This window comes from Triplophysa dalaica, chromosome 16 (genome assembly GCF_015846415.1).
Source record: "Triplophysa dalaica isolate WHDGS20190420 chromosome 16, ASM1584641v1, whole genome shotgun sequence".
Classification (NCBI taxonomy): Eukaryota; Metazoa; Chordata; class Actinopteri; order Cypriniformes; family Nemacheilidae; genus Triplophysa; species Triplophysa dalaica.
In genome coordinates this window covers 20,469,421-20,494,810 of record NC_079557.1, presented here as the reverse complement: position 1 = coordinate 20,494,810, position 25,390 = coordinate 20,469,421, and the positions used below count along the sequence as shown (strand labels likewise).

The 25,390-nt window shown below is 37.9% G+C and overlaps 3 protein-coding genes across 7 annotated transcripts in view; 2 read left to right on the top strand and 1 right to left on the bottom strand.

Moving 5' to 3' along the window:
• flt4 (fms related receptor tyrosine kinase 4) overlaps nt 1-4,335 on the top strand; it is a 34,910-nt gene extending 30,575 nt beyond the window's left edge. For 3 of the 5 annotated variants that reach the window (XM_056769896.1, XM_056769891.1, XM_056769894.1), the window contains 5 exons: nt 2,866-2,971; nt 3,074-3,186; nt 3,483-3,603; nt 3,694-3,779; nt 3,903-4,335. In XM_056769896.1, coding sequence (XP_056625874.1) covers nt 2,866-2,971; nt 3,074-3,186; nt 3,483-3,603; nt 3,694-3,779; nt 3,903-4,122 — 646 coding nt within the window. In that variant the 3' untranslated portion in view covers nt 4,123-4,335. The remainder of the gene's footprint in view (nt 1-2,865; nt 2,972-3,073; nt 3,187-3,482; nt 3,604-3,693; nt 3,780-3,902) is intronic. The other 2 variants (XM_056769893.1, XM_056769895.1) reach the window with 1 other exon arrangement.
• Nucleotides 4,336-4,735: 400 nt separating this feature from the next.
• Nucleotides 4,736-19,135, bottom strand: ergic1 (endoplasmic reticulum-golgi intermediate compartment 1). Its single transcript, XM_056770275.1, has 10 exons — nt 18,999-19,135; nt 13,616-13,677; nt 11,841-11,913; nt 11,228-11,322; nt 9,038-9,162; nt 8,710-8,814; nt 8,552-8,612; nt 6,970-7,070; nt 6,196-6,318; nt 4,736-6,118 (listed from the first exon to the last, which is right to left on the bottom strand). The coding sequence occupies exons 1-10, from the start codon at nt 19,016-19,018 to the stop codon at nt 6,011-6,013; spliced, it is 873 nt and encodes a 290-aa protein (XP_056626253.1). The 5' UTR covers nt 19,019-19,135; the 3' UTR covers nt 4,736-6,010.
• Nucleotides 19,136-22,361: 3,226 nt separating this feature from the next.
• On the top strand, nt 22,362-25,390 carry dusp1 (dual specificity phosphatase 1). Its single transcript, XM_056770315.1, has 4 exons — nt 22,362-22,908; nt 23,175-23,308; nt 23,402-23,621; nt 24,251-25,390. Exons 1-4 carry the CDS (start codon nt 22,512-22,514, stop codon nt 24,604-24,606), a joined length of 1,107 nt encoding a protein of 368 aa, XP_056626293.1. The 5' UTR covers nt 22,362-22,511; the 3' UTR covers nt 24,607-25,390.

Sequence of the window (25,390 nt, the reverse complement as noted above, 5' to 3'; positions counted from 1 at the left end):
TGGTCTGACTTGATGTGTGATATATGAGGGTCTAATGTGATGTGTGATATATGAGGGTCTGATATGATGTGTGATATATGAGGGTCTGATGTGATGTGTGATATATGAGGGTCTAATGTGATGTGTGCTATATGATGATCTCATGTGATGTGTGATATATATGAGGGTCTGATGTGATGTGTGATATATGATGGCCTTATGTGATGTGTGCTATATGATGATCTTATGTGATGAGTGATATATGATGATCTCATGTGATGTGTTATATATATGAGGGTCTGATGTGATGTGTGATATATGATGGTCTAATGTGATGTGTGATATATGATGGCTTGATGTGTGATATATAATGGTCTAATGTGATGTGTGATATATGAGGGTCTAATGTGATGGGTGCTATATGATGATCTCATGTGATGTGTGATATATATGAGGGTCTGATGTGATGTGTGATATATGATGGCCTTATGTGATGTGTGCTATATGATGATCTTATGTGATGAGTGATATATGATGATCTCATGTGATGTGTGATATATGAGGGTCTGATGTGATGTGTGATATATGAGGGTGTGATGTGATGTGTGATATATGAGGGTGTGATGTGATGTGTGATATACTGTATATGAGGGTCTGATGTGATGTGTGATATATGATGATCTCATGTGATGTGTGATATATGAGGGTGTGATGTGATGTGTGATATATGAGGGTGTGATGTGTGATATACTGTATATGAGGGTCTGATGTGATGTGTGATATATGATGGTCTGATATGATGTGTGATATTCGTTTTTCTGATGTGATATATGATGGCCGGATGTGATGTGTAATATATGATTGCCTGATGTGATGTGTGAAACAGTATATAATGGTCTGATGTGATGCCTGATATATGATGGTCTGATGTGATGTGTGATGTATATGATGGCCTGATGTGATGTGTGATATATGATGATCTCATTTGATGTGTGATATATGATGATCTCATGTGATGTGTGATATACGATTTTCTGATGTGATATATGATGGCCTGATGTGATGTGTAATATATGATTGCCTGATGTGATGTCTGAAACAGTATATAATGGTCTCATGTGATGTGTGATATATGAGGGTCTGATGAGATGTGTGATATATGATGATCTCATGTGATGTGTGATATATGAGGGTGTGATGTGATGTGTGATATATGAGGGTGTGATGTGTGATATACTGTATATGAGGGTCTGATGTGATGTGTGATATATGATGGTCTGATATGATGTGTGATATTCGTTTTTCTGATGTGATATATGATGGCCGGATGTGATGTGTAATATATGATTGCCTGATGTGATGTGTGAAACAGTATATAATGGTCTGATGTGATGTCTGATATATGATGGTCTGATGTGATGTGTGATGTATATGATGGCCTGATGTGATGTGTGATATATGATGATCTCATTTGATGTGTGATATATGATGATCTCATGTGATGTGTGATATACGATTTTCTGATGTGATATATGATGGCCTGATGTGATGTGTAATATATGATTGCCTGATGTGATGTCTGAAACAGTATATAATGGTCTCATGTGATGTGTGATATATGAGGGTCTGATGAGATGTGTGATATATGATGATCTCATGTGATGTGTGATATATATGATGGCATGATGTGATGTGTGATATATGATGATGGTCTGATGTGATGTGTGATATATGATGGCCTGATTTGATGTGTGATATATGATGGTCTGATGTGATGTGTGATATATGATGGCCTGGTGTGATGTATGATATATGATGGTCTGATGTGATGTGTGATATATGATGGCCTCGTGTGATGTGTGATATATGATGGCCTGATGTGATGTGTGATATATGGTGGTCTGATGTGATATATGATGGTTTGGTGTTATGTGATATATATGAGCGTCTGATGTGATATATGATGGTTTGGTGTTATGTGATATATATGAGGGTCTGATGTGATATATGATGGACTGATTTGATGTGTGAAATAGTATATGATGGTCTGATGTGATATATGATGGTTTGGTGTTATGTGATATATATGAGCGTCTGATGTGATATATGATGGTTTGGTGTTATGTGATATATATGAGGGTCTCATGTGATATATGATGGCCTGATGTGATGTGTGATATATGATGGTCTGATGTGATCTGTGAAATAGTATATGATGGTCTGATGAGATGTGTGATATATATGATGGCCTGATTTGATGTGTGATATATGATGGTCTGATGTGATGTGTGATATATGAGGGTCTGATATGATGTGTGATATATATGATGGCCTGATGTGATGTGTGATATATGATGGCCTGGTGTGATGTGTGATATATATGATGGTCTGATGTGATGTGTGATATATGATGGCCTGGTGTGATGTGTGATATATGGTGGTCTGATGTGATATATGAGGGTCTGATGTGATTTATGATGGCCTGATGTGATGTGTGATATATGATGGTATGATGTGATATGTGATATCTGGTGGTCTGATGTGATATATGATGGCTTGATGTGATCTGTGAAATAGTATATGATGGTCTGATATGATGTGTGGTATATGATGGTCTGATATGATGTGTGATATATGATGGTCTGATATGATGTGTGATATATGATGGTCTGATGTGATGTGTGATATATGATGGCCTGATGTGATGCGTTATATACAGTATGTTGTTCTCATGATATGTGATAAACAGTATGATGGTCTGAGGTGATGCGATATATGATGTGTGATATTTGATTATACGATCTGATGATATGTGATATGCTTCATGATGATCTAATGTGATATATGATATGTGATATTTGATGATCTAATCATATGTACTGGTAGATATGGGATCATGATAGCCTGCTGGCAAGGCGAACCCAGGGAAAGACCCACATTTCCAGCACTGGTGGAAATACTCGGAGATCTGCTGCAGGAAAACAGTCTGCCTGTGAGAAACATTAGAGCACATCATGACAGGAAAAAATTGAGATTCTTCTCTGGTCATATTGTAATGATATTTTAGTGTATAACAGTGTCTTTCTGTAAACAGGAATTGCCCCTGAATCTGTCTGAGAGCTCAGAGGATGATGGCTTCTCACAAGCTTCATCTAGACCGCCATCACAAGAGGAGATCAGACTTGCCTGTAACACATTGTCCACAGGGTGCACATACTTTTATTTATTTTAACAGTAGGATTCTCATATTGACTTATTTTTAAGCTAATAATAATTACAGAGGACTATCCGTATATAAATGTATGTTTTTAAATCTGGTAAATAAAGTGGTTTCAGAGAAAATCAAACTTTATTAACTGTATAGCTTATTAACGGCTTTGGTGGTTGATGTCAAAGTAAGCAGCTGCTAATATGGATATCATCATTTTTGGGGGAGACGGGTATAAATACATTTTTGAAAATTGCAATGTAACCTCTTGAATGCACATGTTCATATTTGGCAGATATTACAACTGTGTGCCGTTTGCTGGGTGTATCATGGTGGGCCGCTCCAATACGTGTCACTCTCGAGTGAAGACTTTTGAAGAACTTCCTCTGGAAATAACATCACACAAGACACATCATGTATGGCTAACAAACTTTCACAAAACACAGTATTTGCCCTCACATTCAAACATTGACATGAATTTTGTTTCAAACCTTTATTTGTCGCAGCAGGACAGCCAGACAGACAGCGGGATGGTTCTGGCATCAGACGAATTGGAGAGATTTGAACACAAGCACAGAGGGATGTTGAAAAAGTAGGTGAAATTGAAAAAATAGAAATTACTTCAACTACAACGTATCATTGTTAATACTGTAATGTCACATTGAATGTTTTATAATTAAAAGCCTTATAATGCATCTGTTGCTTGTGTGTTCAGTCCATCAGCAGGCTGCAGTACAGAACGCCTCATCAGTTCTCCGTCTGTGAGCAGCAGTGGCAGCATCAGCACATTACGTCCAGCGTTCTTCAGCCAGCTCTCCGGCCAGACCTTCTACAACAATGAATATGGCCAGCTGTCAGAGGAGGGCGTCAGTGACTTTTTCTCCTCAGATCATGCTGTGTATGATGGAGCTTTCCTTGCAACGTCCAACCTGTAACACCACTGATTGGCCAGTTATATACAACTTGACCCCTTTACAAACTGAACTGATGTCTGTTTTTCTCTCAACAGCCACTGGGTGGCGTCATTACATCATTTTCAAACCAAATAAGTATTTTATCATAAGTTACATTTATCTTTTTATATAAAGAGTAAACCATTTTATTTGTACAAATTTTTTTGAAAAATTGTAGGAAAATAAAACAATATCTTGTAATGAGACTCATATCTTCTTTTAACAAGTGAAACGGAACTAAAAAAAATATAAAAAAAACTTATTTTGGTTAAATGGACACTTTAAATGGATATTTAAGCTATATTTCACACTGTGTACTTTTACCTAAAATATGGCCATAAATGCCCTTTCTTTTTTAATATATATCAAAACATTGTTAAATAATCAATCAAAAGAGAATATCCCTAAAGAGTAGCTTTCTGTCACACGGCCCTGACACATTTACTAGGATTTATTTCAGAGGCTTTGACTATGGTAAAATTGTATTAAAGAATACTTAAAACAATAAACAACACAATTACAAATGCAAAGGAAAAACAAGCAGGTTGTTGGTGTGGTGTCACCTAACAAGAGTAAACAAACATGAAAAGAGTGGTAACTCACAGTAATGATTTTATTGTAATGCTGCTCAGATTAACAGAGACTTAAATGAGTTTTAACTGAAAGAATAACTGTACAAAGTATACGATTTACAATCATGTTCAGATTTCAATGGAGAAACTGAAAGTTGAAATGTAGGTTGCGGTTGTATGTTGTCGCTGTAGTGATAATGAACATCTGTTGCCATGTAAACTGTGATACTGGCAACAAAACATCCCGTATGTGAACCTGAAAACAATCAGTGTTACCCGTGTAACAGGTTCAACCGGATTCATCAAATACTCAAAAACCGATCCGAAATAAACACTTGATAGGGAGATTTAACACTATGTCAACTTACTTTCCAAAACAAAAGGTTAAAATTAAACAATAAAGAGGAAGTAAAATAATTAAAAAAACCTTCATTCAAGACTGTTTTGGTAGAAAAACACAGAACATTCCCAGAATATCCCTTTAACTGAATACCAAGTAGAACTACATAAAATAACGTATACATATAAAAAACAAACAGGAAAAACACATGTAACATGGAAAGAAACAAAACCCAGCTTATTGAGTTACCATAAATCAACTACACGATTAAATCTGAATGATTACAAGCACATCATACACCGCATTAAAAACCAACAGATGAATCCCATGAAAACATGTCCTGCTCAAAAACCAAATTGTTCATTGCTTATGGTATAAAAGACAGGACATGGAGTTCATGATGATAGTTGTACGATTCATTTTAACAGAGATGAAAAAAAAGCTGTCTAGTATGAAGGCACATATCACATCAGTTAACTAAATGCTAATAATTGGTATTTCCATGTCATGTAAAATAACAATTAATTGTAAAAAGCCCAGAGAAACTGATTGGAGAATTGATTGTGTAATTTCGTTCAAACAAATTCATAATCATTCTAAAGTGACAAAATATTTCTCATAGAACACTATACACCGTTCCTTTAAACCTCTCTGCTCGGGTGCACGAGAGGAGGAAACCCTGAAGTCCTTCATATGAGCGGTAAAGGAGGTACTTACCACATAAACACTGCCTCATGTTTGTGAATGAAATGTGTCAGACGAGCAGAGAAATCACCTACATCTCAAATAAAATCCTGGTTATTTACTGTTGTAAAAGCAGGAAGTGTCTGTTTAATGTGCATACTGAAGAAAATCAACCACAGGACAATGTGTTCCAGTGTGGGTAAACAGAGGGTGTAGTGTACGGGGACAGAGGTTTGGCTGGAATAAATAAAACAAGGTAGATCTCGAGTCAAACTCAGGACATTTTCCCGATCTGGATTTTTTTCCAGGCTTCCGATGCTGTGAATATGCAGGAGTCAATGATGCCCGCTACCGTAAATGTGCCTCCGATAATAGCGCAAATCTGGCAATGGAAGTAAAAAAAGTCATCAATACAATACAGTACAGTACAAACAGAGAGAGAAAGAGAGAGAGACTCACAGTAGTAATGAAGCGGTAGAGCGGCTGTCTCCTCTCAGTGTACTTCACTGTGATTGGACTGAGGTCATAGCGAAACCAGATAGCTGGGATGATACGTCCTGTATGGCTGTATGCCACATACTCCTAGTAAACAACAAAATAATGTGGAATGATTTTATTTGCTTGTGAAATATGATCGTGCTGATCCAAGAAGACGCATATTAAATTAATTTGCTGTGTATTAATAAATCAACTACATTAAACATTACATAAGAAATAATGAACGAAGAACAGCTGAAATGCAAGGTGTAATTTCATGTGTGTGATTGTAAACAATGTGTTAACAATTTATAATATCTGATTTATTTATTATAGCCATACATCACTTGCTGGTTGTATCGATAATTTTATGCAACATGTTTTAGAACATCAGTGATATTAACAGCCTTTCAAGGTCATTGTTATGAGTCGAGTCTTATGTTTTGTCATTTTGAAATGTTTTTGTTCGTTTTTTTATTGTCCTACAGAATGAACATTGTGCAAAACTTCTCCTTTTGTGCTTCAGAGAACAAAAAAACCAACACACAGATCTGTAAGGTCATGACACCAGAGTGTTTTTCCTCTGTACCCTTTACACCTGTGCATGGGAACATCCCCACTGCCAACGGTCGGTCAGTCACGTACACACACAATGCCTGCAGCTGTCACTGCAAAAGCCGGCCAAGGGGTTTGCATAGGTGATAAATGCTTGATGGGACTCAATAAAGGCCCCCATAATTCAGAGTTTCACATTACCTTGTTTGCCACGGTGTACTGGTAAGAAAACCTCTGCTTTCCTGACAGATCCTCGTAGACCGTTGGGACGATCTTGAGAATGTAATCGTGGGAGGCCAAACCTGACAAGAGACATTTGCATTCAGATTTAATGTCTGTAATACAGCTGTTTGATGAGCGGATGTGATGCATTTCCTTTCTCCAGTTACTTAAAATTTGTTAACGGCCTGTTTTGTAACATAATCTGTGTGACTTGCGTTCTCATTTGCTCGGATGGCTGTACGTGTCGCCGCTTGGTGTCTCTTAACAGCACGTGTGGACTAATGGCAAGCACACATAATGTGTTCAGGAGCACTTCTAAGAATAATGACAGGAGAAAGATGCTAAAGCAAACAACACTATTGCTGTTGCTCTCAATGAGGGTTAATGATTGATATCAACCCCTGGGGTAAATCTGACATCATTATTACTTTTAGGAGCGATTAAACATGCTCTAAAGAACTTACTGTCACCGTTTTTTATTCATCATCTATTAACCACGTGGGTCAACCTAGTGACCACCTGGGTCATTCTCACAAAACCACTGAAACATCATGGATTTCAATTATATAACATATACTTCGGACGGTAAAACACAAAAATGATAATAGTGAACATAATCGTGTTCTCCACGTTTCAGAAAGAATCATTTTAACATAGAAATGTATTTTATTGCATTTCTTTACTGAAATTTTCATTATCTTTAAGCGTCCTGACTTCAGTCCATTATATGTTGCAAATATATAACATTCTGAAAAAAAACTATTTGATGTTTTTTTATTGTTAAATAACAAACAAACATTGATATAATATTCATGTAAAATGAAATAGTGAAAAAAAAGAAGTGCCCATGACTGATATTCTCATGCTCCATAACATTTTTAAAGGACTGTTTACACACACAGACATTTTTACTTTAAGTTTGATTTTATGTAAAGAAACACATCTTCAAGTACTTTTCAGGTGGCTAACAGGTGTTAACAGATTACTTTATATTTTTCACGTTAAATCTTAATATTTTCTTGTCACGGTGTGTACACTACTTTTTGCATTTTTGCATTCTCATTACCAATATATGTCATTTTCTGCCGTTAATGAAGTATATTTTAATAAAAATTATACATGTAATATTTTTAATGTCTAAACTCTCTGTGAAAGTTTTAGAATTAATACTTTTAAACATGTCATGTTTAAAACCTTGTTTTAAATGAATACAAAAATGGAATTTGTTGACGAAAGTCTTTTTACGAAAATCGTGTTAGACATCTTGCAACCATGATTTGGTGAGATCACCCACCTAGCAACGTCCCATCACCAACAAAGAATAACCTTGCAACAGCCAGGCAGGCCCCACCACACCATTCAATTTTGGCAGCAAGTTTTACATAAGCAAATACCACTGAAATGTTCTGGAGCAATACATGAATGTAAAATGTAACCCTTTCTTTCTGGTTCTGAATAATAAAAAAGACCCCTGTGAATGTGTGTGTTTAGGGTCTAATGATAATCATCACCAAACTGATAATCATCACCAAACATTTGTAAAATAAATGTAAAGACCTACCATTGGACTCCAATTTGTTGGCTCCACCCAAAGCATTAAAAGCACCCTGGATATTCTGCACCTGCAATGGATGCCATTCATAACATTACTGTGATTCAGTCACATTTCTTTTGTGTGGTGTTTGTATTTCTTATTGACTGCATGATAAAAATCCCGACCTGCAGCTTCTCCCCGAAGGCCAGTTTGTGGATGAGGTGTGTCATATCAGGATTCTGAGGCTGAGCGGTGGCGCTGTGTGTTGACACATGAAAGTTTCCAGGAACCTATGTGAAACGGTCCAGCTCAGGGTAAATAATCAAATGTGATAAGCGACCTCAACTTTACATCCTCCAAAATGTATAATCTATATAACCAATTTAAAATCATTTAAAGGTACAAATAAACACTGTGATTTCATGATGCTTTAAACGCTGCATTTGGTTAGCTCATTCAACACAGATTTCCCGTATGGACTCTTATGTCTTTAAGATGAGCAGTATAGCTTACTTTATTAATACTGAATTCTCCTTCAAAGCGGCAGCCATAACCGTTGTTGAGGGGCACCTTCATTGAATTTTCGATGTGTCCCACTTCATGACGGCCCATCTCATCTTGAATGTCCAAACCCACCACTGTTTACGTAATGTATAGACAGAGACATAGAGAGACAGACAAACAATATAAGTTACAAAGAGAACATAAATATATATCATTCTGTAATCTATTTAAAATATATCAACAAGGGCTATGGTTATTTGGTGGGATTAGGTAAAAGACCCTGATAAACGGATTGCTGTGAACTGTAGGCCAGTGACAGGCTTAGGACTTGATATGCAAATCCAACAAACAATATCATCTTTTGCTCTTCATGCTTTTTTCATTACTTTCAATTAATTTGATTTATTTATTAGCATATCCCGAATTTACTTTATTTCTTGTTGGTTGACCACCATAATTATACTGAACATAACAAATTATGACACTGTTTAGATTGACCCTTTTGTCATTCTTAACACATTTTCCACCATGAAACACAAATAAAATTGTCACTAAAGATTTTCTTGATGAAGATACATTCCTAAAATATATGCATCAAATATAAATCACAGTTTATCCCAGTTCTACTTTTCTTCACCCCAGAAAAAGTTGTGTGTTATATATATATATATATATATATATATATTATACTGTGTATATAAACTGTGAATATACTGTGTTTATATAGAAAAGTCATATTTTAAACCATCAGATAAAGGCACTGAGAAACCTCAAATGAGTAAACAAATAACAGACGACATGAATGATTTCATTTAGAGTTCTCTAGTGTATTTGAGGCAAAACGACCAACTACATCATGTCCATTCGTTTAGAGTTCATGTGGGAATGGAAACACTGAATTGCCGGTTAAAATGCAATCTGATGTGCGCAGAACACTAAAAGTCTTGCGTTGCTTTCCATGCGAGCTCAGAAAGCAAAGCGTGTCTTCCACATTTTCCACATAATCACACGACGAGTGTCGAAACGTGACGCCATCACAAAGGTTATTTGAAAGGAAACGATGTGAATGTCTCCATAAATAACACGTTGAGCAGAATGGAAATAACGTTTTGCTTCATAAAAAATACCATTTTCCTAATAAAATTATTTTAGAGCTCAGGTGATGACGTGCATCATCAAGTATTATTCACCACAGATTACAGAATTTACTTTAAGTCTGAATGATGCCGCGCAAATCCATTTTCCAAAGCCAGTCCAATGTCTGAAGACATTTATATTGGAGGGGGGACACAATCCATCATGCAAGACCCTAGTTGCAGTGAAGGCTCTGGGCAAGAACCACTAAATCTTTTTTTAGAATATGCAAAAACGTTCTGCTCGTAACTGTAAAGACAGTTTGACATTGCAGTAAATGAGGTCATTATGAGTGAACTTGTCTTCGTGACTCATAACGCAAGCCCAACTGTGATCTTATTAAAAATAATAGTAATCACTGTGACCTCGGTTTTCCTTTCTTGCTCTTCTCGCCCATGATAGCTGCCCAAGATGTTCCTCTCGACCTAGTTTGGCTCTTGTGTAACGTGCGAGTTGCAAATGTCTTTGGGATCAGGCTGTAGTGACATCAGAGGGGACCACAAACTTCATCTCGGTGTGCTGTTGTGCAGACACACAATCCTTTTGTAAATCTTTCAATTCGGCCCAAAAACGTTTTATTGGACTCATAAATCTCAGAGCCAAAGATAAACTGAATCTGATGTGTGTTGATCTCAATCGCAGTATTTTTCAGCTCCTTTTAAAATGTAGAACTTTGGCCGTTTTAATGCAGACCACTCCCAACAAGTCAAATCTTCAGGTATGACCTTGTATCGCCTATGGCCAAGTGAGTGTCTGCTTGGTGGTAGAGATTGAGTATGACTGGAGGTTAAGTCTTTTTCTTATCTACCCTTAAGAAACACACCCGATGTATGTCTCAAAATGAGACTTTCAGTGATGGTAAGTGGTGTTTTTGTGTAGGAGGCTATTATCGAGCATCGTTTCCTCTCATAATCTACGTCAAGAACGGTTTAGCAAAACGTACATGTGGGGAAGGTCACCAGTAACCATTAAAAATATGTTACACACGTCAACACTGGCCGATCTTATGCATGTGCAAGTAAAAACATTGATAGGTGTATTTATGTATTTTATGTTTATACTCACAATCACAGTGTAAGTTTGGTAAACTGATGTTTACACTCACATCTATCTTCCCACCACTGTCCTTATCAGGGTCATCCACATACAGTTCATTTACTCTGTAAACATACAACACAAAAACACATTCAACATAGAATTGTCTCGTTTTAACAAGCATTAGCCGTCTGTTAACGTCATCTGCCTTGAAGTAAATGCGCCAAGTCAGACATCAAAACACCAAAGTTGCAGTTATGTGCCATTTTTGCTTTTTCACTTCCCATGTTAGAAGTTCACTTGGAAGAAGTTGACAAATAGGCAGAAATGTGTTAATGCCATGTGAAAGCGATTTGTCACTGAGGCTACAAGCGTGCGACTGCTATCGGGCCATAAAGTCATCCACCTCTAACACATTTCTTTTTTTAATGCGGTGCAGGTTTAGCTATTCAAAAAAAAAAAAGAGATTTTTTACGTCAATTAGAGATCCATGCCACCACTGATCTGCGTGCATGTTCAGAAAAATGAAGGCTTGTGCGTATGACATGTTTGGTGACTGTGGTTTAAAGTGTGTCTTAGATACTTATCTTCAAACACATCTACAGTTTACACCGATGTAGTACATGAAAGCGTCAACACATACATTTCTGTGGTTATGAATCCCGTCAGCTCTGAGAGAAACAGGAACATCATGAAGATGCAGCAGCAGATCGAAACTGAAAAGACAAAAACAGGTCAAGAAGACGTTAGTGAGCGCTTCAAACCGTCGCCATGAGAACAGATGACCTATCATCACATAGAGACCTGCGTTCCCGTTTATGACTCATGTAACAACCCTGCTGAAAACAAACAACACAAATCCTCTCCATCAATCGTTTGCGTTTAAAAACATTGAAAAAAGCCTTAATGTAGTGTTTGGATCTTATTCCAATAGGGTTTTTTGGTGTTCAATTGGTTCACACGCAACAAACACAACACATTACCAGAACTAGAGACTATTATAGTTTCTATTAAAACCAATTATACTCATGACATCCAGTGGAATTTCTGTCATTTCTTTTTATTTACAAATTAAAGAAACATTTGTTTCAGCACATGTGTTGAAAATAACAAAAAAAGCATGTTCCAGCAAACACTTAGTCAGATGGTAACGAAACAATGACATCATAGCTATGCAAACGGATTTAGCAGTGTGAGGTATTTCTTTTACAGTCAAATAATCATCAGGTAAGATCATTAAACAGGCCGATGACTGCATATAGCTTTTATCATGTAGGTTAGCGTAATCGCTGCAGTTTACCATGTTACCCGAATGAGTCAAAAACAAACCAGGGCCAGAATCAGAAACTAGTGCATATTTACATAGAGACGGTCTCCAGTGACTCTGCGGTCACATGACTTTGTGGTCGACACGTCATACTCTGACTTGCAGCTCATTCCGGTTTACACAAGCTAATGTTTCACAGAACACAAACAATGAGGCGTGTCGCTATGACACATAGTTTACAGCTTCAGGTTCAACAAGGGTTAGATCACTTCTTCCACTTATTGGAGATTATACGTGGAAGAATTATTAACACTTACATTAAAATAGTTGACTAAAATCTAAACGACTGAAACTTTTGATCGACTACAGCACGACATAACGTGAAAACACTGGTCGTTTATAGCAGACCGTTTTAATCTTTGATAATAATTGAGCTGAGCTTATCTTCTTTCCTTCTCTTTATCTCTTTCTTTACCTCTAAAAGAGAGTTATAATCACAGACTTGATGAAATCAGAAAGATACTGTTGTTATTATTATGAAGGTCTAGTACATATCAGGGCGTGTCTCTTTCATGTATTTTTACGTCCCAGGGGTTCATTTCTATTAACTTTTTTAAAAATATTTTCCCCATTGCGATATGAGGTCTGTTCTGCCATGTCATCCCTCAATTAATTGTTCTACGGTTCAGAAGTATTTTACGTTCGGAATTTACACACCTAAACTTCAAAACGAAAATTCAACCAGAGAACTATAACAATACACTCATATGAAACGTTTTAGTCTTAGCCTTAATTCTGTAATACGAATGTATAATTTTACAGCAAATAGCTATTTCCCCTAAATGCACAACGACGTAATCACCAAACCGGTTTAAAAGCAAAATATGAGCTAAGCAAGTGTTTATGGTTGGATTTAGCAAACATGAGTTAACTTGATAGTCACTCGAGACCAAAAAAAAAGCCGCTGGCTCATAGCGCTGCGTTTCATGCCATCGTGAGTCAAGCGGCAACACCTATAACATTGAGGGCTGGAACAATGAGCCATCCCAGAGACAACACTTAAATAACTTAAAGGGAAATCACACATGGCAGAACGTTCACGTAAAAAGACAAAGGCCTGTAAAACCCAGCGTCAGATGTGAGACACTTACTGAAAGCTCCAGTATATGTGGGCTGGGTGAGGTCTTTGGGCACTTTCCTGTAGATATCCAACCTGGAAAAAGAAAGAAGGAAAAGGGGGGAAAAGGTAAATATTGTGATCTCCTGGGAAGAGGACTTGTGAAAGCACATTCTGTTCCCAGCGCAGTGTAAGGAATGACATGGGAGCTGAGGAATGTGAAGTATGACCGTGCTCCATGAAACACCAGTCCAGACGTAACAATCTGGAGCAAACACACACTCCACATCCGCTAGGATCCTGCTTCCAGATCACAACATCGGAACGCCACTTTACATTTCTTCATCAGCGCTGAGTGAATTCCCATCAATCAGAGCAAACAATGATCATTTCAGAATGACACATACATTAATGGATTCAAATGGAACTCATACAGAATCTTAAAGAAACTCAAGGGTTACAGCCCTGGATTTTGAAACTCTTATGAAATAGTGTTTTCAATCTTGAGGTTTAAAGGAAGTTACATTTTCTGTTTGTTAAAGGGACAGTTCACCCAAAATTATAAATGTTCTATCATCATTTATTCACCCATATTTCAAACGTGTTTGACTTTCTAAGTTCGGCAGAATACAAAAGAAGATATTTCGAAGAACGTTGGTAACCAGACAACTTCGAACTCCATTGACTTCCATTGTATTGACACAGAACCATTGAAGACATTTCTCAAAATGTCTTATTTTGTGTTCCACTGAAATAAAGGTTTTCAACGCATTATTACTTTTAGGCGAACTATCCTTTTGAATCGTTGCATAAATAAACTGAAGAAAAAATGTTTATTCAACTTTTATACATTTTATACAGTAGATGAAGTGTCAAGTTTTTGCCAACTGTCAGAGCGCTTATTCCCATGAAAGATGACTGGAAAACAACAACACATGGCTTATTTGAGCAGACGCCAAGAACGAAACTCCAAGTCCATGAGTAATAGAACCTCTTAAGGAATAAGTCCATTCCCTGGCTTTTTAAGGAGCTCTCAAACTGTGCAGCTCCTAAGCCAAACTATGCACCTCAGTTGTAAACTTGCCCTTTTTCGGCTTTGAAAGTTTCCTTCAGTGCTCTAGTCCATCCCTTCATGGCCTCTGCCCTCCAAAACCCTCACATCTGTCAACATTTCTGACAGTGGAATGACCCAAACTGACGCAGTACAGCCGGGGAGGGGCTGACTTCCTGTTACATCAAATGCCCTGTGGTGTTTCTCTACCACCGGCCCCCTCCTCCCATGAAAGGAACCATACAGTTCACGGTGTTCTGACAGATGAGCACGCAGGATGTGGAGGGTAACTCCATTGTGTGTGTAAGTCAGAAGGACACAATGTCCTCCAACCACTGACCACCCGAGATGATGCCATAACTGACCGTGAGAGATTGCAACAGGTCAGGGACCAGAACACAGACTCATAAGGGGTATCATGGAGTTAAAAAAAAAAAGTGATGAGAGACAAATTTGCATATTAAAATCTCTACTTTCCAGGTAGAAAGGCAACTTGGTTTCGAAAAGACTGTGTTCAATAAAAACATGAAAGCGTATAATGTTTGTGCGGTATTAGTTTAAGTAGACTGTGTTTCTCTATTGTTGTGACTTAGATGAAGATCAGAACACATTTTATGAACAATTTATGAAGAAATCCAAGTAAGACCAAAGGGTTCACATACTTTTTCTTTCAACTGTATATGTTGATGCAGGTCTCTTGTCAACAACTCAGCCAAAAGATTTAAACAGTAAAACAAGCTTACGTTTTTTTATATATCATCATAATATTATTGTTGTTAAACAAATAATCTTTATGATAACAATTTTGTATGTGTACAGGAGAGACAAACATTACATTTACATTACATTTAGGCATTTGGCAGATGCTTTTATCCAAAGTGACTTACATTGCCTTTTCCTATACATTTTACATAGGTATTTGCAATCCCCTGAGTTCGAGCCCACAACCTTGCGTTGTTAACGCAATGCTCTTACCACTGAGCTACAGGAAAGCTAATGACATCCAAGCGTGCACAAGCTTTTCAGATGATAAAGATTTTGATCTCTTGTCTTGTAAAAACACACTTTATCACCTCATATGAACACGCCTGAGTACTTTTCTACATCTAGTATTGCCTTCATGGTATGACTGGAACAAGCAATGACAAACATAGAGGACAAAGCTGATTTGTTGTTGCAAAGCTTTGTGCAGAAGTGTAAAACATTTTTTGGCATGTTGCACAAGTCAGTGGAAGACAACTCACATGTGCCCCGAGCTTTTAAAGAGTACACTGTGTACTTCTGTCATTTATTTCCCGCTTTACAACAGAAACAAACAATCCAGACAGCTCTGAGTCATGGCTGCGACCACACGTACAGCACAAATGTGATAATGATTTGAAACAACACTTCTGTTAACCAATAGTAACCCAGCTACCATCAAGTAACGGCAATTTCATAGAACATGCAAGAATTGTTTGGATTATTTTGGTCAAGAAATGAAACCAGGTACAACCCAAATCCAACAACACAGACACTGAGCAATAAAAATAAAGCGCAAAACAGCATCACTCTTGGGACACCCGGGACTGCCTTAATAAAGTGACTGCTGTAATTGTGTGTTAAACTGCAGGACGTTTATGAGTCCAAGCTTGGGTAAACTGCACCGTTCTCCTGAAGTCTAAGTACTCAGTGTTTGTTTTCCATAGGAAATTATGGGCTATGTTCTCTTTCAGACCCCTACTGTACAGTAGGGCTGCACGATCATCACGGGTAAAATAATTATCACGGTAATTTTGCTCAACATTTTAATCACGGTTAATAGACACGATTATTTTGTCAGTTCAGAACTTTAGTTTTTATCTCACTTCATCATGTTTTTTAGGCCTATACTTTACAGCCAATGAATATGTTATAATCTGCTGCCATTGAACTTTTTCAACACCGCATTTCAAAGCACGCAAACAATGATCTAAAATTAACATTTTGTGACTTTCGGAATGAACATGGCAACTCCATTTTTGATTTCTTGTTTTTAAATCATTACTATTGGTCACCATTAATGTTTGGCTGTGGACTTTGCCAAAAGTATTAAAAAAGTACAAATGCAGTGAAAATGTTTTTGTTGTTTTTTATTTCCTGTCAAGTGGCAATTTAATAGATACAAGCCTTGTGGTACTTTTCTGACCTTATCGCGAGTTTTGTGCTTGCTTTTCAACATTAAAATGACAATGATTATGCTCAAACAATTGTGGGAAGCATAAATCCTTATTCCAATTAAAATATGATTCATTGTGTAGCCCTACCCAACATGTAGACTATATGATGCAATATTAGCATTTCGACACTTCTACATCTACACCGCTTCAGGGAATGGAAATATGCTTGCAATAAAACACCTGAAATTAACTAACACACTTAGTACGGTCTACAGATATTTCACGTATGATTCCTGGCTCTCCCTTCTACAGTTCAACACTCGTGTGTCCTATATGTGCTAGTTCCTTCCTATTTTTATATTAGTCTGCAGTCTCTTCTCATACATAACAATAACAACTTCAGTACTCCACAACTATTCATTTAGTTTTTGGTATCTAAGCAATAAGAGGGATCATTTATAGGGATTTACCGATACATTTTTATTAGCGATGCATGATAAATTATCGGCCATATCGGTATCGGCAAATAAATGGTCATTTATAATGTAATAGGTCGATAATAAAATTAAGGCAGATATATTATAGCCGATAAATAATTTCCTCTGGTTAAACTTCTTCAGCAGCAAGCTAATCACAGTTAAAATACAGTACAGTATGGTCTTCTTTATGTTGTGATCTTTCACTTACTGCTATTACCAAAACATTGTTGACGTAGGTACAGTATTTAGATATTTATAAATGTGTAAATGATAGGAACAAAAGCATATTGTTTGAACCAGACTTCTGTCAGAATGCTTAATTACTTGAGACCTGTTAGACATGTGGCTATAAAGAAACGTTTTCTGGGTTTCTCTGGAAGAAAATCTATAATTTGTTTATGTAATAAAAATTACTAGAAAACTGTAAAATAGACTTGGTACATGATTTTCAGGGGGAAAAACAAGAGAACTGATGGTTACCTTGTTCTCTGAAGTGAATGTTTTCAAATAAAAGCAGTTGTCGACGTTTTGCCTTTTGTTTCAGTCTTAGGGAATTTTATATTAATATTTAGATACTGTATATCGGCCAATATATCGCTTATCGGATTCAAATGTTAAAGAATTACCAGTTTTCATTATCGGCCCAATCCCTAATTTATATGCTTATATTATAACGTGACAGAGATTCCTAGGTCTGTCGCGGAAATCGATTATGAGGTTGACATGTTGTTCCAACTCAATTTTGAAGGGATTAAAAACATTTAGGGAAAACAGTGCTTGATGTGCTGTATACTATTTACGCTCATAGAAGAATTTGCATACGGATTGTGAAACATATAAACATTAAACTACAGGATACTAAATAATTACATATTAATAAAACACTGCAAAACAGAAACTGATGGTCTGGTTACAGCATTACTCTTGTATACCACATTCCTGGTATGAAATATAAACAACCAAAAAGCCATAATATAGACAAACCAAAGAATCACTTCTGGTTACCTGAATAGATCCATTACATTAATTTTAACTACAGATCTCATTTGTGCAATATCTCTCCAAATTCTGTGCGGAAAAGCACAACTCACTGCTACTGGTAACCAAATAATATGAGCTCTTGTAAGTAGACTTCAGACAGGTGGACAACGTCCTGTTTAAACAGGAAAACCCTGTCAATGTTAAACAAGATAACATTTTAACCTGAAGTGGTTCTTTGTTTACAACTCTTTGGTATTTCTAACAGCAGTAGGTAATTTAAAGAATGTTATTTTAACATTCTGTTGGTCCTGTTTTTTATTTGAGTAACTTTGATCAGTGTGGGTTTAAACAGGAAAAACAGTGTTTGCTTAAAGATGGAGGACACACTTGTTTTACATCTGTGAAGAACTGGATTGCTATTAAAATGGGAATGAATCATTAAGTTGACAGCACCCTGTTTGATTCCTCAACGGCCAATTCACAACTATTTATCATTTATTAAGAGAAGTATTACGTTAGGTTTGCAAAACGTCTTGTCATAAAGGGAATAGATTTACAGTACAAACGGAGTAAAAAGTCGTCGTTTTTAAGTACAGTAAAGTTTGTTAAAGTACTATTTGTCTCACCGCCCCTGTAATGCAGTGTTCTTCAGCTCACAGTGTTGTGGACACAGTCATTTTGTGTATTATATTAGCTGATGGTCGTGTTTGATTCATGCAAACCAAACACAAGCAAAGACCGAGCGCTTTAAATCTATAGACTACTCACCTGCGCACATCGAAAGTCATTGTCACGGCACGAATTAAAACAAAAGTAGGACTAATAAGCAGCAACTCTGAGTTCAGTGAGTCTTCAATCCTGCCGGCTGTTCACACCGGACGTGACGTTCGCTAAGGACGCTTTGCACACTTCTATTGGTCGGCTGCGAGCGTGTTTCCGGTTGTGAAATGTCTTACGTGTTGCCCATCGCGGTTTCCATTTTCCCGGTTTCGCTTCCATCAAAGTGGTTAAAGTATCACACAATGCTTATTACAGCGTAAAAGTTTTGGGATTTATTTGTTTTCAAACTTTTTATAAATGTGTAATCTATACATAAACAGACTTTTTGGAATTTTCTAGAGTAATCGTCCAAGATCACTAAAGGTCTCATGTGTGACACCCCTTTTCATGTCTGTCCACTGGCTACCGGCTGAAGCTCGTATCAGGTTCGAGTCACTAATGCCTACAGGACTATCACTTCATCTGCACCGGCACACTTTCACATCCTCCTGCACCCCATCAAGACCCCTGCGTTCAGCAAACCAGCGGCGTCTTGTGTTGCCTTCTCATAAGGGCAGTAAATCACTTTCCTGCTCATTCTACTTCACAATATTCTTCCTTACTCAGTCCGGTCAACCACATCTCTCACAACATTAAAAAAACTATTTAAACCCATCTCTTCCGTCATTTCTTGGCAGTCAAATGGAAAAAACAAGTATTGTTCTCAACAGGTATTGTTCTGGCTTTTGTGAAAGCTTGGTATTAGCATCTATTGTATTATTGTCCCTGAAAGACATATCGCTCACTGAACTCTGTAGAATAAAAGCGTCTGCTAAATGACGAAATGTTTGTGTACAAGGCCTCTTGATCTATTTATCGCTTATGTTAATAATTAGTTGAAAAGTTTTACTGTGGTGGCATACAGTATAAAAGCCATAAATGAAAACGAACCATAGCTTTTTTACAGTTACCATAGTTCAAATGTATAATGGTCTGAATACAATAATCATAGCTTAACCATGATATCTGTAGTAAAGCTATGGCAATAAAATTGTAATGATTCTGCCAAAATCATGGTTACACTTTAACTATGAAAACAATGATTATAGAAAACTGCTGATACTTATGAAACAGGGGTGGCCCAATCTGAAACATTATTCAAGAGACTAGTGTGATCTAATGTGGGGGTTATGCCAAAATTTGCCCACTGGTTCACCGTTTCTCAATTTTTAGAGATTACCTTAAAGGGGTTTCCACACATTTTGAGCAGTCCGTTTTTAATTAGCTAGATTAATGTTATTACGCTTCTCAGTTCTGTTGGTACAAATGTTCAAACATGAATACTGCTACTAAACTACTACTACTACTAATAATAATGTTACAAATACTAGGATAAACACAGACAGTCTTGTTTGAATGATGTGGTGCATTATGTAATGTATTTCACTATGTCATAAATGGGTGGAGTCAGGAAAGTATATCACAGCAAAATTGCTATAAATGATACATGGGAACTAAAGGGTTTACTGAGTATTTTCCAGGCTCAACACCTGTTGTCCCAAGGCACCTCTGTCCGTAAGTGGCTGTGATGAAAGTTTTGTGTTTTGGTTATATTTACTACACCAAGGAAATGCCTATTTATCACACTCTTTCACTTCCCTTTATGAAGGAGATGGCATAAACGTGTGAGTTATTCCTATAATATACGTTTCAAAAATGTTTTTTGTTCATTATCGGAGGAGATAACCAATTTCATATCGGTGCCAAGGGGAACCCACTAAACTCTAGGTCTACAATCATAACATCCTCGAAAGAATGTGGGTCATTAGATTTACCACAAAGTCCCTTAAACGTTGAAAACTGTGGAACTTTATGAAGACTACAAATTATTTTTTGTTTAGTACTTCTAAAATGTTCGTAAACAATAGCAAACGTTTTGACACATTTTTAATTCATAAATGGCACACGTTGTTCTCTGTGGGGCATTACACTTGTGTCTTTCCTTTTTGTGACTCATCAGTGTTTTAACAGTAAAATCCTACCCCCTGGCTGCTCTCATTTTTGTTTCAATCTCTGTTCTGTCAAACAGGACCAACAATGATTCCTCCACTGTCCTGACAGTCCTGCCTGACTCAAGTTTGAGAAATGCAGTGCTGACGTCATGACCCAAATAGAAAAGTTTAGTTTCTTTTAAGTAATGTGGTTGTCAGATGTCCCACAAGTAACTTATTTTTAAAAACTAGATTAGTAGTTAAAATGTATTTTGTATTGTTGTACAAATTATATTTATGTAATAAGCACTTTTAGCAATCTTCAGTTTAGGAGGTTTAAGACAGGCTACTCATATCTGCTTCTCCAACAACATGTGTATTGCATTAAATAAGTAATGAATATGAAAAGAATTGCAGACATTTAAAGTCAGTTGTTAATGTGCAATGTTTTTACAATGAAGCACACACTGCACTAGAGTTTAATACGTGATAATGCATTATTTACATCAAAACACCTCAATCCGAACAAATGAACTTTCACTGTAAAAACAATGGAAAACCAATGGATGACACTGGCAGATAGACACAAGAGAAATGAACAAAATGTGGAATTGTACTGATATATAGAAAATGACAAAATACACATCAACCATGGGTCATATATCCTACCGGAGCTGGTTTTGTTTTTCAGACGGATGGAAATGTACCAGACCGCCAAGTTTCTATACAGTAATTAACTTTTATGGTTCGCCTTTGCTCTCGCGGCTTTGCACACTATGTACTCCTGTACAATAAAAACAAAGTATAAACTTTTATGAGTGTCGTGACAGCTCCACAAATTATCTTGTTATTTATTCGAGGAAAGCGAATAAAAACATATCATAAAATAATAAGATCGTGGAAAAATTCGAAACATTTTATTTTATTTTAAAAAACTTCTGTTAGTCTAAAAGAAATGAGTATACACTTACACAGTCCTTAAAATCTCAAACGAGAATATTTTAAAACAGCAAGATATAATGTAAAAGCGCATTTAATATGACATATTCTGAGAGCCCAATCTCACTTGTGAACTCAGATGTGATCTCAAAGGCTGCTAACGTTATATAAAATATGTCAACTCTAACATCGTTCAATCTTATTCAATAATAAAAATGTCGGACGAAAACAAAACAAATTGACCAAAAATAACATCACAACCATCGTGAAAGCAGGGTTTTGGAGAACCCTCTCGCGGCTTTGTAGGTTTCAGATTATGCCGTTTGCTTGCTCAAGATCCGACTAGCCTCACGCATGACGTACGTGCGAATTTACGCTGGACGCCCGCCAAAAGGGGCGGGGAGTGTGACATCACGCCGCTTATATATAACCGACACCAAGCGCTTGCAGTCAGAAGAAGAACAAGAGGAAACATTTGAGCGTACTTTCATTCGGAACAAAATATTAATAATTAAACGGACTGTAACGGGATCAAAGGATATAAGGAACTGCGCTGAACCGAGCCGCGAACAGCAGTAAAGTTCGTCACTTTATGTGTTTAAATATTTCGTTCTCTACTATGGTCATTATGGAAGTGTCCACCATTGACTGCGCCTCGCTTCGGGATCTGCTGGACGGAGACGATCCGGGCTGTCTTATTTTGGACTGTCGCTCTTTTTTCTCCTTCAACACGTCTCATATATCGGGCTCCAGTAATGTGCGCTTCAGTACGATAGTGCGCCGGAGGGCCAGAGGGGGGCTGGGATTGGAACACATTGTGCCAAACGAGGACACGAGGAGCAGACTTTTGTCCGGGGAATACCAGAGTGTCGTGTTCATGGATGACCGGAGTCCAGATATCAAAGAAGTGAAGAAAGATGGGACTTTGACTCTTGCCGTGAACGCTTTGTGTCGCAATCCGTGTGGAGCAAGCGTGTTCTTTCTTAAAGGTACGAGGATGTCTCCATAACTTTGTCTATTTACTTTGTATTGTATAGTGGGGTTACCCCCGTAACAACCACATGAAGCAAAGTACATTATGTCTGATCCACATGTATTGTGTAAGTGTGAATTCAGCGCGAGGTCACTGTGAATGGCCCGTCTGCCACCAAATGTTTGCCTCAGCTGTTGTGAAGTGTGTCTGAATCAGTTGTTTCAGCTGACGCCTGTAAATTCCGGCGTAACTAAAAATAACGACTTCTGTTTTACGCTTCAGGTGGATTTGACTCGTTTTCCTCCGAGTTTCCTGACATGTGTACTAAGCCAGCTCCTCCACAAGACTTGAGTTTACCTCTGAGCTGTCATCCCAACACTGCTGAGACCTCGTGTACGACCCCTCTGTATGACCAGGTAAGATCTACGACCTCCGCAGGTGCTTTTTTACTATAAAATAAGTTGTTCGTTTACATAAACTATAACAGAACCTGTCTGTTTTGCTTTCAGGGTGGCCCTGTAGAAATCTTGCCCTTCCTGTATTTAGGCAGCGCCTACCATGCCTCCAGAAAAGACATGCTGGACATGATGGGAATCACGGCTCTTATTAACGTCTCTTCCAACTGCCCCAACCACTTTGAAGACCACTTCCAGTACAAGAGTATTCCTGTCGAGGACAACCACAAGGCCAATATCAGCTCCTGGTTCAACGAAGCCATCGAATTTATCGGTGAGTGTCGTTTTTCTCTTCCGGGGCTTTCATTTGACCCCTTGTTATGAAACGAGGGAGCAGATGTTACCGTATGAGGGGCTTTGGGAGGCAAGCCGGCTCTTGGCCCAACCCCCAGTCAAACGAAGCCCGAATTGAATAATTTGAAAGTTCCCTCCAAAACGACCAGCTGTACGCCCCAAGCCTGACAGCCACAGAGGCTTACGTCATCCTCTCATCCTGTTTAAAGAGGTGCCCCCTTTTCAAATAACACCAAGCCGTGACCTGATCTTCTTTTCACGGGGCAACTGGCTCTGTTTGAATGCTTAGCGTCCTTTGTTCGGCCTGAACAAAAGGCAGTGTCTCTAGCTCTTTGGTTGCCCCCTATCAGAACAGTGCTCTTAGCAGGGGTACCGCAACCCCCCATTGTGTATTCAAGTCTGTTGGGGGAGGGGGGTGTTTCCTCTCTTCCTCGGACCCCTGCCTGATTTAACTTTTTCCCCGTTTCCCTAATGAGACGGCTGCCTTCATTAGCAACAATGGAATAACATTTGCAATTGAATGTGTGGTTAGAGAATCAATACAATTGATCTGAAATGTTCTTGTGGTCTGTGACGGACGTTTAACCAATGCGCCCTTGTTTCACACAGATTCGGTACGGAATAAAGGTGGACGTGTCTTCGTTCACTGTCAAGCCGGGATCTCGCGCTCCGCCACCATCTGTTTGGCTTACTTGATGCGCACGAACCGCGTGAGGCTCGAGGAGGCCTTCGAGTTTGTCAAACAGCGGCGCAGCATCATCTCGCCCAACTTCAGCTTCATGGGGCAGCTCTTGCAGTTCGAATCCCAGGTGCTGGCATCGTCCACGTGCTCCTCGGAAGCCGGGAGCCCCGCCATTGGCAAAGGCACCACAGTGTTCAACTTCCCAGTTTCCATCCCTGTCCACTCAGCGGCTAGTCCTCTTTCCTTCCTGCAGAGTCCCATCACTACCTCGCCGTCCTGCTGAGATGAAGCTGTCAGTTTTATTTATGTGTGGACAATATGATCCCCGGGGTGATCTTTCCAGTATTAGACTTTGGAACTTTTAGTTCCTTTGTTGCTAAAGTTATTCCACACTTGCTCGCTATGTTGGAGCACCAGCTCCAGTAGACATTTTTAACATGTGACGTTTTAACCCAGTGGTCCGTACTTGACTAAACCGAAGACTCGGGTGGGGGGGTTCATTTCAAAGTGACTGAGTCTGTGAACGAGTCTTTATGTTTGTGTGTTTTTATTCTTATTTTTTAATGTTTGTGAGCGTCTGACCTTGTTAAAGTTGATAATCAGAAGTTATTTGTTTTTATTTGCTAGAATTGAAAGAATGTCTTTCAGGTTACTCGGGGATTGTTTTGTTTTAAACGTTGATGTCATTAGACTTACAGGTGCTAATCTTGACGAATATTCCTGGTTTCTTTTATCTGTTTGAACAATGAATGTAGTGAACACAAGTCTGTGTTAGCTCTGCCTTAAGACAGTTGAAGTTTAAATGATCATTCTCGAGCCTTTCACAAAGCAATCCATTTCATCAAGACGTTTGTTCTTCTGTAAACAAACGAGGAATACCTCATGTGTCTGTACTGTTGTCAGTCCACTAAGAGTCCTCCCACAAGCACTACTAACAGGAGAGGCTTTTATGGGATTGTTTTTGATATGTGACTATTTATTGACTAAAGTAATATATTTCTTATGCTATATTTTTTCATATGTTTGTGATACCTGATGCCGACAAATAAACTTCTTTTCATACATAA

Excerpts from the sequence above, each read along its gene's own strand:
- ergic1 (XM_056770275.1), bottom strand. The coding sequence starts at position 19,018 with ATGACTTTCGATGTGCGCAG. Across the intron at positions 11,323-11,840 it reads GGATTCATAACCACAGAAAT|AGTAAATGAACTGTATGTGG; the intron begins GTATGTGTTGAC and ends GTATGTTTACAG. Across the intron at positions 7,071-8,551 it reads CAACAAATTGGAGTCCAATG|GTTTGGCCTCCCACGATTAC; the intron begins GTAGGTCTTTAC and ends GTCTCTTGTCAG.
- dusp1 (XM_056770315.1), top strand. The coding sequence starts at position 22,512 with ATGTGTTTAAATATTTCGTTCTCTACTATGGTCATTATGGAAGTGTCC. Across the intron at positions 23,309-23,401 it reads CGACCCCTCTGTATGACCAG|GGTGGCCCTGTAGAAATCTT; the intron begins GTAAGATCTACG and ends TTTTGCTTTCAG. Across the intron at positions 23,622-24,250 it reads CGAAGCCATCGAATTTATCG|ATTCGGTACGGAATAAAGGT; the intron begins GTGAGTGTCGTT and ends TGTTTCACACAG.